Source organism: Macaca fascicularis, chromosome 1 (genome assembly GCF_037993035.2).
Source record: "Macaca fascicularis isolate 582-1 chromosome 1, T2T-MFA8v1.1".
NCBI lineage: Eukaryota > Metazoa > Chordata > Mammalia > Primates > Cercopithecidae > Macaca > Macaca fascicularis.
Window position 1 is genome coordinate 195,881,852 of NC_088375.1, and position 14,930 is coordinate 195,896,781.

Sequence of the window (14,930 nt, forward strand, 5' to 3'; positions counted from 1 at the left end):
GTTTGAGACCAGCCGGGACAACATGGCAATACCCTGTCTCTACAAAAACTACAAAAATTAGCCAGGCATAGCAGTGTACACATGTGGTCCCAGAAACTTGGGAGGCTGAGTTGGTAGGATCGTTGGAGCCCAGGAAGTCGAGGCTGCAGTGAGCCGTCATCATGTCACTGCACTTAGGTCTTGGTGACACCCTGTCTCAAAAAAATAAATATTAAAGAATAAAATAGGCTGGGCATGGTGGCTCACGCCTGTAATCCCAGCACTTGGGAGGCCAAGGTGGGGCAGATCACTTGAGGTCAGGAGTTTGAGACCAGCCTGGTCAACATGGTGAAACCCCATCTCTACTAAAAATATGAAAATTAGCTGGGCGTGGTGATGTGTGACTATAGTCACAGCTACTAGGGAGGCAGAGGTGAGAGAATCACTTGAACCTGGGAGATGGAGGTTGCAGTTAGCTGAGATCGTGCCAGTGCACTCCAGCCTGGGCTACAGAGCAAAACAAGGAAAGGAGGGGAGGGGAAGGGGAGGGGGGAGAGGGAAGGGGAGGGGGGAGGGGAGGGGAGTGGGAAGAGGAGGGGGGAGTGGGAAGGGGAGGGGAGTGGGAAGGGGAGGGGAGTGGGAAGGGGAGGGGGGAGGGGGAAGGGGAGGGGGGAGGGGGAAGGGGAGGGGGGAGGGGGAAGGGGAGGGGGGAGGGGGAAGGGGAGGGGAGTGGGAGGGAGGGGATGGGACAGGAATAGGAGGGAGGGGGATGGGGAGGGGGAGAGGGAGGGAAGGGGAGGGGGAAGGGAAGGGGGAGGGGAGGGGAGGGGGAGGGGAGAGGGAAGGGAAGGGAAGGGAAGGGGGAGAGGAGGGTAGAGGGAAAGGAAGGGGGAGGGGAGAGGGAAGGGAAGGGAAGGGGGAGAGGAGGGGGAAGGGAGGGGGAGGGGAGGGAGGGGGAAGGGAGGGGAGGAGAGGAGAGCGGGGAGGGGAGGGAACAGGAGGCGGGAGGAAAAGAAAGGCATGATCCAGGAGAAAATATTTTGAACAAATAGGATGGAGCAATCCTTTATTTTTACACACTTTGACAAGGAGGTTTTCCGTAAACAACCTTTCCAGTGGAGAACAGAGAACGGGAAAATCAGCCTCCAGACATCACCAGCTGCTCTGCTCAGGGCCGAGGCTCCCCCTTGCCAATGTGGTGAGGTGGAGGGGTGTACTTCCCTTCCTTTATCAGCTTATCCCGCTGCCTCCTGATGGCATTCACACGTCTCATCTGTCAAAGGAAAATGGCAGTTAAACTGAGGGAGGAGATATGTGCCATAAAGTGAGAACTGGAAAAACTGACATCAATTTTGGTTTCATTTTTAAACTACAGAAGGCCTTTCATCTTACAGGGCCTCTGAAATGAAGTCTGCCTTCAAAGAATTAACATGAAATCACTTCCCAAGCTTTCAAACAAATTTTTAGTATATATAACCTCTCTGAAAACTAAATGTTCTTAATATATATAGCAATACAGATATTTGCAAAAACCTTTAAGAGGCATATTTGTGTACACTAAAATCTTTAAAATATTAAAAGTTAATCCCAGCACTTTGGGAGACTGAGGCAGGTGGATAACTGAGGTCAGGAGTTTGAGACCAGGCTGGCCAACATTGTGAAACCCTGTCTCTACTAAAAATACAAAAATTAGCCGGGGATCGTAGTGCACATCTGTAATCCCAGCTACTGGGGAGGCTGAGGCAGGAGAATCACTTGAACTTGGGAGGTTGAGGTTGGAGTGAGCCAAGATTGCACTGCTGCACTCCAACCTGGGTGACAGAGCGAGATTTTGTCTCAATAAGTAAATAAATAAATAAAAGCTGGGCTGGGCGTGGTGGCTCATGCCTGTAATCCCAGCACTTTGGGAGGCCAAGGCGGGCAGATCACGAGCTCAGGAGTTCGAGACCAGCCTGGCCAATATGGTGAACCCCCGTCTCTACTAAAAATACAAAAATTAGCCAGTCATGGTGGTGCGCGCCTGTGGTTCCAGCTACTTGGGAGGCTGAGGCAGGAAAATCGCTTGAACCTGGGAGGCGGGGGTTGTAGTGAGTCAAGATCACGGTACTGCACTCCAGCCTGGGCGACAGAGCGAGACTCTATCACACAAAAAAATTAAAAAATAAAATAAAATAAATAAATAAAAGTTAAGACAACCTCAGCACTTACATATTCTATGCGGAAGTGGCACTGCTGCTGGTGACTATGCAATGGGTATGAATGAAGCAGAAATAGCCAATATGAGGTCTCTTTTCTCCATATGGAAGTAAAGGCCTGATTCTTACTCATCCACTAGTCACCGCTGAGTCCTGAATTCTGTCTCTTCTACTCAGATAGGGCATTGGTTGCTTCTCAACAAATCAAAGCTATGTTACACCAAAGCCACAACAATGAACTGGTCCCTGGGTTCTGTGACATAGAAAATTTACTAATTCTGATCGCACTATTCCTCTGCTCAAAACCCTCCAATGGCTTTCTATGTTAGTGAGACAAAAAGATGAATCCTTATCATGGCTTACAAGGCCTCCTGCAGCGACTTCATCTCTTAATTTTCCCCTAGCTCCCTCCAGTCGGCTCAGGGACCTTTGCACTTGCTGTTTACTCTGCATGGAACATTCTTCCCTCATATCCATGTGGCTCGCTTTCTTTAATTCTCTGGTCTTCTTTTGCTGAGCTCTTCTCTGACTACCCTATTTAAAGTAGCATCCACCTAGCTCCTGCCCCTAGCACTTTCTATCCTTCTCCTGTTTATTCTCCTCATAGTACTTCTTATTACCTGTATTTTTACTTGTTATTTTTCTGCCCTTCCTCCCACTGTAGCATAAGTTCCACCGAGTCAGAGAGTTTTTTGCTGTTTTGCTTACTGTATTCCTAGTGCCTAGACTAGTTCCTGACATAAATTTTTTAACAAATGACTAACTTTTCACAAAGATATGAAAAATTCATATATTCAGTTAAACATCTCATTAACCTTAAAGAAGTAGCATTGCTATAACTTCAGTAGAAAAAAACCCTGATATAAACATTAAACATTTTAAAAGACTACTTTCTTACCATTTATCTTAAGAGTCTCCCAACACAAGACTAGTCATGGTTTTGAACTATGACAATACCATATTTCAAATCTTCCTCTGAGCTAAAAGCAGTAACTCTGGATAAAAGGATAGGTTTTGAAGCCAGCCTTGCCAGGATAAAATCCCAGCTCCACCATTTACTAGCTATGTAAGTTCAGGCAATGTCCTTAACTTTTCCTTGCCTTAAATTTTGTTTGTTCATCTGTTTGTTTTTTTTGAGACGGAGTTTCGCTCTTGTTGCCCAGGCTGGATGGAGTGCAGTGGCGTGATCTCAGCTCAGTGCAACCTCTGCCTCTCGGGTTCAAGTGATTCTTCTGCCTCAGCCTCCTGAGTAGCTGGGATTACAGGCACCCCCTCACCATACCCAGCTAATTTTTTGCATTTTTAGTAGAGAGGGGGTTTCACCATGTTAGTCAGGCTGGTCTCGAACTCCTGACCTCAGGTAATCCATCCACCTTAGCCTCCCAAAATTAAATTTTTAACTGTATAATGGGGAAACTAATAGTAACTCATTTCATAGAATTATTGTGAGAAATAAATGCATTATAATATGCTAAGAACTTACAATAGGACTTGATTCTAATTCTCTGACTCACGAGCTTCTTCACTTACGGGGAGGTATCTATTCACTTAAGGTGACCCCATTTTCAGGCTGAGGCAGGAGGATGACTTGAGCCTAGGAGCTCGAGAGTGCAGTAAGCTATGATCACGCTACTGCACTCCAGCCTGGGTGACAGAACAAGACCTGTCTCAAAAACACCACTAACAGGATGGGTGTGGTGGCTCACACCTGTAATCCCAGCACTTTGGGAGGCCAATGTGGGATCGCTTGAGCCCAGGAGTTTAAGACCAGCCTAGGCAACACAGGGAGATCCCATTTCTATTTTATATACATAAAATCAAAATTAGGGCCAGGTGCAGTGTCTCACACCTGTAATCCCAGCACGTTGGGAGGCCAAGGCAGGGAGATCACTTGAGCTCAGAAGTTCAAGATCAGTCTGGGCAACATAGTGAAACCTTGTCTCTACTAAAATACAAAAAATTAGCTGGGCGTGGTGATGCACTCCTGTAGTCCCAGCTACGTGGGAGGCTGAAGTGGAAGAATCACCTAAGCCCAAGTTGAGGCTGCAGTGAGCTGTGAACATGTAACCGCATTCCAGCCTGGGCGATGGGAGTGAGACGCTGTCTCAAGATATAAATTAAAAATAACCAACCAACAACAAATGAGTGGTGGCAGAACCAGCATCAGAAGCTGACTCTCCTAACTCCCAATACAATGTTTTTTCTACCTTACTACAATGCCTCCTGTTGGTATCAATTCATAAAAATCTTTTTATTTTTCCTTTTTTTTTTTCTTGAGATGGAGTCTCGCTCTGTCGCCCAGGCTGGAGTGCAGTGGCGCGATCTCACTGCAAGCTCCACCTCCTGGGTTCATGCCATTCTCCTGCCTCAGCCTCTCGAGTAGCTGGGACTATAGGCGCCAGCCACCATGCCCGGCTAATTTTTTTGTACTTTTAGTAGAGATGGTGTTTCACCATGTTAGTCAGGCTGGTCTCGAACTCCTGACCTCATGATCCACCTGCCTCGACTTCCGACTTCCTAAAGTGCTGGGATTACAGGCCTGAGCTACTGTGCCCGGCCATCTTTTTTTTTTTTTTTTGAGATGGAGTCCCGCTCTGTTGCCTAGACTGGAGTGTAGTGGCGTGATCTCAGCTCACCGCAACCTCTGCCTCTTGGTTTCAGGCAATTCTCTTGCCTCACCCTCCTGAGCAGCTGAGATTACATGCGCCTGTCACCATGCCTGGGTAATTTTTGTATTTTTAGTAGGGACGAGGTTTCACCTTGTTGGCCAGGCTGGTCTTGAACTCCTGATCTCAGGTGATCTGCCTGCCTTGGCCTCCCAAAGTGTTGGGATTACAGGCATGAGCCACTTTTTTTTTTTGAGACAGAGTCTTGCTCTGTCGCCCAGGCTGGAGTGCAGCAGCATGACCTCGGTTCACTGCAACCTCCACCTCCCAGGTTCAAGCAATTCTCCTGCCTCAGCCTCCCGAGTAGCTGGGACTACAGGCGCGTGCCACCATGCCCAGCTAATTTTTGTATTTTCAGTAGAGACAGGGTTTCACCATATTGACCAGGTTGGTCTCAAACTCCTGACCTCATGATTCACCAGCCTTGGCCTCCCAAAGTGCTGGGATTACAGGCTTGAGCCACGGTGCCTGGCCAACTCATTCAACTTTTGAGGAGGGGAACACTAAGCTGTTAACATCCTTTTTCCACTGCATTCATTGTTCAGACTCATGTACAGCAATCTCATTAACACCTCCATCTTCTTCAGAGTGGAATGAATCCAGAGATTTTGAATGTAATGGATTTGCAAGGTTAAACCTCTTTTGGATTCAATGAATTTGAAATATTTTCACCCAAAGATTTCAAGGGTCAACATTCAAAGCTAGTTGATATTCTCTGCTTCACAGCCAACTGAAAAAATGGGTATACACACACATGCAATTTCTAACCTAGTGGCTAAAGCAGGGTAAAATACTAAGGAAAATTTGGGAGAAGAGAAAGAATGCTGAGGAACAGTGGGCCATCCTCATATCTGAAGGTATTTAATTTCCTCATCATGGTACCAAAGTAGGAAAGGTATTTCACCAGAAAAGCTCTGCCAATTCACATTTGGCAAGCCACTGCCCTATGACCCACTAAAAACACTTAAGAGTAATCCCAAAGGAGGCCGGGCATGGTGGCTCACGCCTATGATCCCAGTACTTTGGGAGGCCGAGGCGGGATGATCACCTGAGGTCAGGAATTCAGGACAAGCCTGGTCAGCATGGTGAAACCCCATCTCTACTAAAAATACAAAAATTAGCCGGGTGTGGTGGCGGGCGCCTATAATCCCAGCTACTCGGGAGGCTGAGGCAGGAGAATCGCCTGAACCTGGGAGGCAGAGGCTGCAGTGAGCCGAGGTCGCACCATCGCACACCAGCCTAGGGGACAAAAGCAAGACTTCGTCTTTAAAAAAAAAAAAATCCCAAAGGAACAAGAAAGTAATTCAGCTTCCACCTCCATCACTTCCTTACCGTTTTCTGCCGAAGCAAACACTCTATAAAATCATCATATTCTATCTTGCACTCTTTCTCTGCCCGGATAGCACCAATTCCATGTGCACATTCTATCCATTCTTTTTCAAAAGCATGGCATCGAGGAGCAAGCTTGTAGGGCTGTTCAGCACTCTGGATTGTCCACCATCGATCTATGTTAAGGCCGAACCTTTTCTGGATGTCCAAGAAAGGCATGGCTGTAATGGAAGACTTAAAAAAATAAGTAAATAAAATCCCACAAGAAGGCAATCAACTAAGAAATTTCTAAGAAAAAAATTAGATAATCATGATAAGTAGCCCTCTAGAACACTGTTTGATATTATTCTCCTGATTTCTTCTCACCAAACTTTTTCATTAAATAGCTTCTTCCAGTTTATGGCAGATAAGCAGTTTTTGTGCTTTTTCAAAACTCAAGGAAAAGATAATTATAACTAAAGAACAATGCATAGAAATCCTTTCTAAGTCGGGAACAGTGGCTCACCCATCGTGTGAGATGGAGTCTCGGTCTGTCACCCAGGCTGCAGTGCATGGCGAGATCTCGGCTCACTGCAACCTCCACCTTCTGGGTTCAAGCGATTCTCCTGCCTCAGCCTCCCAAGTAGCTGGGACTACAGGTGCACGCCACCACACTCGGTTAATTTTTGTATTTTTAGTAGAGACAGGGTTTCAGTATGTTGGCGAGGCTGGTCGGTCTCAAACTCCCGACCTCAGGTGATCAGCCCGACTTGGCCTCCCAAAGTGCTGGGATTACAGGTGTGAGCCACTGTGCCGGGCCTAAAAAAATTTTTTTTAATTAGCCACTTGTGGGCCAGGCGCGGTGGCTCACGCCTATAATCCCAGCACTCTGGGAGGCCAAGGTGGGTGAATCACCTGAGGTCAGGAGTTCAAGACCAGCCTGGCCAATATGGTGAAACCCCATCTCTACTAAAAATACAAAAAAATTAGCCAGGCGTGTTGTCACATGCCTGTAATCCCAACTATTCGGGAGGCTGAGACAGGAGAACTGCTTGAACCCGGGAGACAGAGCAAGCCAAGATTGCACCATTGTACTCCAGCCTGAGTGACAGAGCAAGACTCCGTCTCAAAAAAAAAAAAAAAAAAAAAGAATTTGGATTCTTTGGTCAGGTTCTCTGTATCAAAAAAAAAAAAAAAAAAAAAAAAGAAGAAGAAAAAAAGAATTTGGATCCTTTGGTCAGATTCTCTGCCTCAAAAAAATAAATCAATTAATTAATTAATTAAAAAGGCACTTGTGGTGGTATGCACCTGTAGTCCCAGCTACTCCTAAGGCTGAGGCAGGAGATTGAGGCCAGGAGTTCAAGGCTTCAGTGAGCTATGACCTGGACACTGCACTCCATCCTGGGCAACAAAGCGAGATCCTGTCTCAAAAACAAAACAAAACCAAAAAAAAACCCAGAGTGAAAGAAATGGGTTAAGACTTACTTTGTAGAATATAACAGATATTAGGGAAAAAAAAAATTTATATGCAAATACATAATAATGTTAAATGTAAAAAAAAAAACAGTATTCCAAAAAAAAAAAAGCCTCACTGCCTAAGTTGACTGAAACGAAGCGCGTGCGCAGACTCACAAATACCAATATAAATGTGTACTCATGGTAGATGTAAAGGTGAATTTAGCCGGGCGCAGTGGCTCACACCTGTAATCTCAGCACTCTGGGAGGCCGAGGCGGGCGGATCACCTGAGGTTGAGAGTTCAAGACCAGCCTGACCAACATGGCGAAACCCCGTCTCTACTAAAAAACAATACAAAATTAGCCAGGCGTGGGGGCGCATGCCTGTAATCCCAGCTACTAGGGAGGCTGAGGCAGGAGAATCGCTTGAATCCGGGAGGCGGAAGTTGCGATGAACCGAGATTGCGCCATTGCACTCCAGCCTGGGCAATAAGAGCGAAACTCCATCTCAACAAAAAGGTGAATTTAACTTCTAAAGTTCCTTCCCATCCCTCAGTCATCATTTACTGAGTAGTTACGTTCCAGGCACTCAGATGCGGGGGAAAGCAGCTCCAACGTAAGCACCAGAGACACACACACTCGGAACTGGGAATACACTGCAAGGAACACGAGTGGGTAAGAGCTCGAAGGAGGAAGCACCAACTCTGCCCGGAGACTTGAAAATGCCTTTAAGATGGCTTGCGAGTTAGCCAAGTGAAGATCAATGGGCAGAGTGTTCCAGTTGGGCAACAGCCCGAGTTACAGACAGCCGGAGGCGCTGGGTATGTTTGGGGGACAATGGAGCGCAGCGTGCATGACGGGAAAAAGAATGAAATGAGCTCAGGAGGTTGACGGGGCCGAAATCACGCAGAGCCTAGAAAGCTGGGATAAGGATCGTAGACTTTAGGTTAAGAAACAGAAAACCAAAACATTAGTCCGGCAAAAACCTAAACAAATCTAGAAAGTGGAGAGAGCGGCAATCTCCAGGCTTCGGTGCCATTAGCTGTGGAGGTGAAGCGGCCTGGGAGGGCAGGGAACACGCCCTGAGTTCGGGTCTGGGAGAAGGGGACACACAGCAAGTCAAGAGGAAATCTGTTAAAGAGACCTCGGAAGGAAGGTCCTTGACCTAAACTGACGCGCGGATATAAACAGCCCCTACCGATCCGATGCTCGTACCCTTGTCTCTTCTCTGGCCGCCGCTTCAGGACGACTAGCTTGCGACGCGGACGCCTGCCGTAAAGGATGACCTCAGCGCGACGTTTGCAGCGCGACGCCGGAAGCTGACCTTCCCTCAGCAGTCTCTCCCGAAAACCATAGAAACCAAGCCCCTTGGCCTGGTATGGTGGCTGACGTCTGCAATCCCAGCACCTTGGAAGGCTGAGGCAGGAAGATCGCTTCAGCCCAGGAGTTCGAGACCAGCCTGGGCAACATGGCGAAACTCTCTACAAAAAATAAAAAATTACCGGGCATGGTGGTGCATGCCTGTGGTTCCAGCTACTCAGGAGGCTGAGGTGGGAGGATCCCTTGAGCCCAGGAGATCACGGCTGTAGTGAGCCATGATCACACCATTCCATTGCATTCCAGTCCTGGCAGCACAACAAGACCTTATCTCAGGGGGAGACAGCGAGAGCGAGAGAGAGAGAGAGAGGAAGAAGAAGAGAGAGAGGAGGGAGAGAGAGAAAGAAAAGAAACCAAACCCATCAATTATAGAGACACAGGAAAGTCCTAGTCATTAGTGAGTTCTTGCTCCTTTCTTGCACTGTGCCTAGCATGCTCATGCCAACACTGACTGGTGAGAGACTTCACCAAAGTCACAGGAGAGAAAGAACACTGGCTCCCTGCCTGCCTACTAGTGGTTAAGCACATGGACTATGAACCCAAACCACCACGTGGGTCAAATGTAGGCCCCCCAGCCGGTCGCAGTGGTTTAGGCCTGTAATCCCAGCACTTTGAGAGGCCGAGGTGGACCTCGAGTTCCGGAGATCAAGACCATCCTGGCCAATATGGTGAAACTCTGTCTCCACTAAAAATACAAAACTTAGCTGGGCGTGGCAGCAAGTGCCTGTAATCCCAGCTACTGGGAGGCTGAAGCAGGAGAATCACTTGAACCCGGGAGGCAGAGATTGCACTGAGCCGAGATCGCGCCACTGCACTCCAGCCTGGGGACAGAGCTAGACTCCGTCTCAAAAAAAAAAAAAAAAAAAAAGTAGACCCCCACCACCAACTTCATGTGACTTTAACTTCACTGTGCCTCAGTCTCCTCATCTGTTAAGATAATTATGGTACTCACAATGGAGGGCTGCTATAGGGATTAACTGATTTATGTATAAAGCACTGAGGCGGTGGCTAGCACACGGGAAACATTCCAAGGCAGTCGCAGTTCTTTGATGTCTCAGCTTTCAGTTTGTGAATCAACTGCTCCCATGCCTGTCATCTGTTCCAGAACCTCCAATGACTCCCTTTGACTACATCAGAGACTCTAAAGTGCTGTGTATATGTCTTTGGGGGGTGGACCACAGGGTGCATGAGATATTATACATTGGAGGTATGGGAGGAAAATACTAGAACATATATGTGTATATATAATTATTATTGTTGAGACAGGGTCTCACTCCCATTGCCCCGCTGGAGTGCAGTGGTACAATCACAGTTTACTGCAGCCTCAACCTCCCTGAGCTCTGGTGATCCTCCCACCTCGGCCTCCCAAATAGCTGGGACCACATGTGCACGCCACCACGCGCCTGGCAGTCTTTATTATTATTATCATCATCTTATTTGAGATAAGGTTTCACTCCATCACCCAGGCTGGAGTGCAGTAGTGCTATCATAGCTCACTGCAGCCTCAAACTCCAGGGCTCAAGCAGTCTTCCTGCCTCAGCCTCCCAAGTAGCTGGGACTACAGACATACCACTGTGCCCAGCTAATTCTTTTTTTTTTTTTTTTTTTTTTTGAGACAGAGTTTCGCTCTGTCACCAGGCTGGAGTGCAGTGGTGCAATCTTAGCTCACTGCAACCTCCACCTCCCAGGTTCAAGTGATTCTCCTGCCTCAGCTTCCTGAATAGCTGGGACTATAGGTGTGGGCCACCATGCCCAGCTAATTTTTGTATTTTTTTTAGTAGAGACGAGGTTTTACCATATTGGCCAGGATGGTCTCAATCTCTTGACCTCATGATCTGCCCGCCTTGGCCTCCCAAAGTGCTGGGATTACAGGCGTGAGCCACTGCGCCCAGCCAAGATAATTCTTTAAAAAATTTTTTTTGTGGAGATGAGGATCTCTCTATGTTTCCCAGGCTGGTCTCCACCTCCTGGGCTCAACTGATCATCCTGCCTGGGCCTCCCAATGTGCTGAGATTACAGGCATGAGCCACCATGCCTGGCTCTTTTATACATTTTCTTTTAACACCCTGAGAGAGAGTTGAGGGCAGGCTGCTTGTAAGTATGAGACAGCCTCTTTTATACATTATTAACCTAAGAAAAAATGGGGTGCCCTTGAAAGAGTTTTTTAAGATTAGAAAACAAGGGCCAGGTACAGTGGCTAATGCCTGTAATCCCAGCATTTTGGGAGGTTGAGGCAGGCAGATCACCTGAGTTCAGGAGTTCAAGACAAGCCTGGCCAATATGGTGATACCCTGTCTCTACTAAAAATACAAAAAAATTAGCCAGGCATGGTGGCAGGCACCTGTAATCCAAGCTACTTAGGAGGCTGAGGCAGGAGCATCGCTTGAACCCAAAAGGCAGAGGTTGCAGTGAACCGAGATCGCACCATTGCACTCCAGCCTGGGCAAGAAGACTGAAACTCTGTCTCAAAAAAAAAAAAAAAAAAAAGAAGAAGAAGAAGAAGAAGAAAGAAAACACAAGGAAGTCAGAAGGAGCCAAATCAGTACTGTAAGGTGGATGCCTAATGATTTCCCATCAAAACTCTTGCAAAATTGCCCTTGTTTGCTGAGAGGAATGAGCAGGAACATTGTCATAGTGGAGAATGACTCTCTGGTGAAGCTGTCCCAGGCATTTTTCTGCTAAAATTTTTGCTAGCTTTCTCAAAACACTCTCATAATAAGCAGATGTTATTGTTCTTTGGCCCTCCAGAAATCCAGTAAACAAAATGCCTTGAACATTCAAAAAAACGAATGTCATGACCTTTGCTCTTGACTGGTCCACTTTTGCTTTGACCAGACACTTCCACCTCTTGGTAGCCATTGCTTTGGTTGTGCATTGTCTTTAGGATTGTACTGGTAAAGCCATGTTTCATCTCCTGTTACAATTCTTCAATGAAATGCTTCAGGATCTTCATCCTGCTTATTTAAAATTCCCATTGAAAGCTCTGCAACTGATCTGGGCATGATGGTTTGGCACCTACCAAGTGGAATGTTTGCTCAACTTTAGTTTTTCAGTCAGAATCATGTAAGCCAAACCAAGTGAGATGCCTATCGTGTTGGTTATTATTCTGCTGGTGTCAACCCACTTCAGTTAGGACACACATTTTTCTCATAAATTGATGTGGATGGTCTGCCACTGTGGTTTTCGTCTTCAACATCATTTCATCCCTTCTTTATTTTGTTTCTTTTTTTGAGATGGAATCTTGCTTCGTTGCCCAGGCTGGAGTGCAATGGCGTGGTCTTGGCTCACTGCAACCTCTGCCTCTCGGGTTCAAACAATTCTCCTGCCTCAGCCTTCCTGGGTAGCTGGGATTATAGGCGCCCACCACCATGCCCAGCTAATTTTTGTATTTTTAGTAGAGATGGGGTTTTGCCATGTTGGCCAGGCTGGTCTTGAACTCCTGACCTCCGGTGATTCACCTGCCTCGGTATCTCAAAGTGCTGAGATTACAGGCATGAGCCACCACACCTGGCCAAGTATTCTTAAAGAAAATAAATACTATGAGTCTGTAGTAGAGCGACAGTCCAGCCTAATCTCATCCCTTCTTAAAAAAAATTATCTGGCCGGGTGCGGTGGCTCATGCTTGTAATCCCAGCACTTTGGGAGGCCGAGCAGGTGTATCACCTGAGGTCAGGAGTTCAAAATCAGCCTGTCCAACATGGCAAAACCCCGTCTCTACTAAAAATACAAAAATTAGCCAGGCGTAGCTGGGTGCAGTGGCTCATGCCTGTAATCCTAGCACTTTGGGAGGCCGAGGCGGGTGGATCACCTGAGACCTCAAGTTATCTATTTGTAAACTGCTGATTTCTTTGAGGCATTGTCCCCATAAGCTTTTCATAAAGCATCAATGATGTCACCATTCTTCCACCCAAGCTTAACCATAAACTTGATATTTATTCTTGCTTCAATTTTAGCAGAATTCATGTTGCTCTTACAGGGGCTCGTTTCAAACTAATGTCTTATCCTTCATAGTGCCTCAAAGTAGATCCTGCTCAGACATGTTATAACAAGTTAGTACAAATTTATTGTGGTGCAAAAAGTTTTTGAAATCTATGCATAGTTTTTTCATAATACACATTTTTCATAAACTTTGTGAAGACCTCTTGTATGTCCAGCTGAATACTGCAGGACTATATAACTGGTAGCTCACGGCCCTTGCTCATGAAGTGCTAGTGGCAAGTTATCACTACATTTTCCAGTCCCCTGTCCCCTTTCTTGTTTGTTGATGGTGACATCTTCCCAGCCACTTAGGCAGCAAACCCTGGAGTTGTATTCTGCCTTTTCCTTTTCTTTCATCCAGTATTTAATTACAGCACAATTTCTGTCAAATATTCCTTCAACAAATTGCTAATTTATCTCTTCCTTCTTGTCTCCCAACTCCTCACTTCAATCTGTTCTGCATGACTGATCATCCTAAAACACAGATTTCATCATATCATTCCTCAGAAATACCATGCAGGGTTGGACATGATGGCTCATGTCTGTAATCCCAGCACTTTAGGAGGCCGAAGTGGATTGCTTGAGCCCAGGAGTTCAAGACCAGCCTGAGCAACATAGTGAGACCTTGTCTATACAAAAATAAAAATAAAAAAAAAATTAGCTGGGCATGGCGATGTGTTGCTTGTAGTGCCAGCTACTCAGGAGGCTGAGGCAGGAGGATCACTTGAGCCCAAAAGGTTGAGGCTGCAGTGAGCTATGATTGAGTTACTGAACTCCAGTCTGGGTGACAGAGCAAGACCCTGTCAAAAAGAGAGAGAGAGATGGGCGCAGTGGCTCATGCCTGTAATCCCAGCACTTTGGGAGGCCAAGGTGGGCGGATCATGAGGTCAGGAGATCGAGACCATCCTGACTAACATGGTGAAACCCCGTCTCTACTAAAAATGCAAAAAAATTAGCCGGGTGTGGTGGCGGGCGCCTGTAGTCCCAGCTACTCCGTAGGCTGAGGCAGGAGAATGGCATGAACCCGGGAGGCGGAGCTTGCAGTGAGCCGAGATGGTGTCACTGCACTCCAGTCTGGGCGACAGAGTGAGACTCCGTCTCAAAAAAAAAAAAGAGAGAGAGAGAGACAGACAGAGACAGAGAGAGGGAGAGAAGGAGAGAAAGGGAGAGAGGGAGAGAGAGAGGGAGAGAAGAGAAAGGAAGGAAAAAGGAAAGGGAAGGAAGGAGAGAGGGAAGGAGGGGGGGAGGGGGAGGGAGGGGGAGGGGGAGGGAGGGAGGGAGGAAAGAAGGAAGGGAGGGAAGAAGACCATGCAGGATTAGTATGAAGATGGGCAACTCCAATGCCTCCAAGGGCTCACTATCAGGAAATGACAACAACTACATCAGGATAAATGGCAACAGATAGCCTCAGTTTGAGGGCTGGGAGTGGTGGGAAATGTGACAAACTGGAGAGCGTATGTTCTGCCTAAAGGCAGCAGCATCTACTCAGGTCCATCTTATTGTTATTATAAGAGAATTGGGGCCCCAAACTGTCAAATCTGAAGATTTTTCAAGAGAAGCTAGAAATCTGTTGTTATTGTTTAAATGTGAACCCTCCCACTTTAAAATGTGAGGTGACTAATTTTTGTGTGTGTGTGTGTGTGTGCTGGCCAAACAGAACCCCGATTAGAAGTGGCCTTTGAGCTGCCAGATGCCAACCCTTAGATTCCGGTAAAATGGAGGCAGGCAAAGGAATTGAAACTCTGATGGCTTTTTGTACACAGTCTTGCTCCTTTCTTACTCACTCCCCTATTGTTGCTGGCTACTTTTCTAAAACTCAAATCTGATCATTCAAAAACACTTCTAACAACAATAATGACACAACCTACCAAAATCTCTGGGATACAGCAAAAGCGCTACTAAGAGGAAAGTTCATAGCCCTAAATGCCTACATCGAAAAGATGGAAAGAGCACAAATTGACATTCTAAGGTC

General features: G+C 46.7%; 1 protein-coding gene across 3 annotated transcripts; it reads right to left on the reverse strand.

Moving 5' to 3' along the window:
* Positions 1–1,017: 1,017 nt before the first annotated feature.
* On the reverse strand, positions 1,018–8,854 carry NDUFS5 (NADH:ubiquinone oxidoreductase subunit S5). 3 transcript variants are annotated; one of them, XM_045373936.2, is made up of 3 exons: positions 8,819–8,854; positions 6,173–6,390; positions 1,018–1,252 (listed from the first exon to the last, which is right to left on the reverse strand). In XM_045373936.2, the coding sequence occupies exons 2-3, from the start codon at positions 6,386–6,388 to the stop codon at positions 1,148–1,150; spliced, it is 321 nt and encodes a 106-aa protein (XP_045229871.1). In that variant the 5' UTR covers positions 6,389–6,390; positions 8,819–8,854; the 3' UTR covers positions 1,018–1,147. The 3 variants fall into 3 exon arrangements, with proteins under 3 accessions (XP_045229871.1, XP_045229864.1, XP_045229876.1); XM_045373929.2 differs by having other exon boundaries at positions 8,802–8,854; XM_045373941.2 differs by having other exon boundaries at positions 8,748–8,854.
* Positions 8,855–14,930: the final 6,076 nt, after the last annotated feature.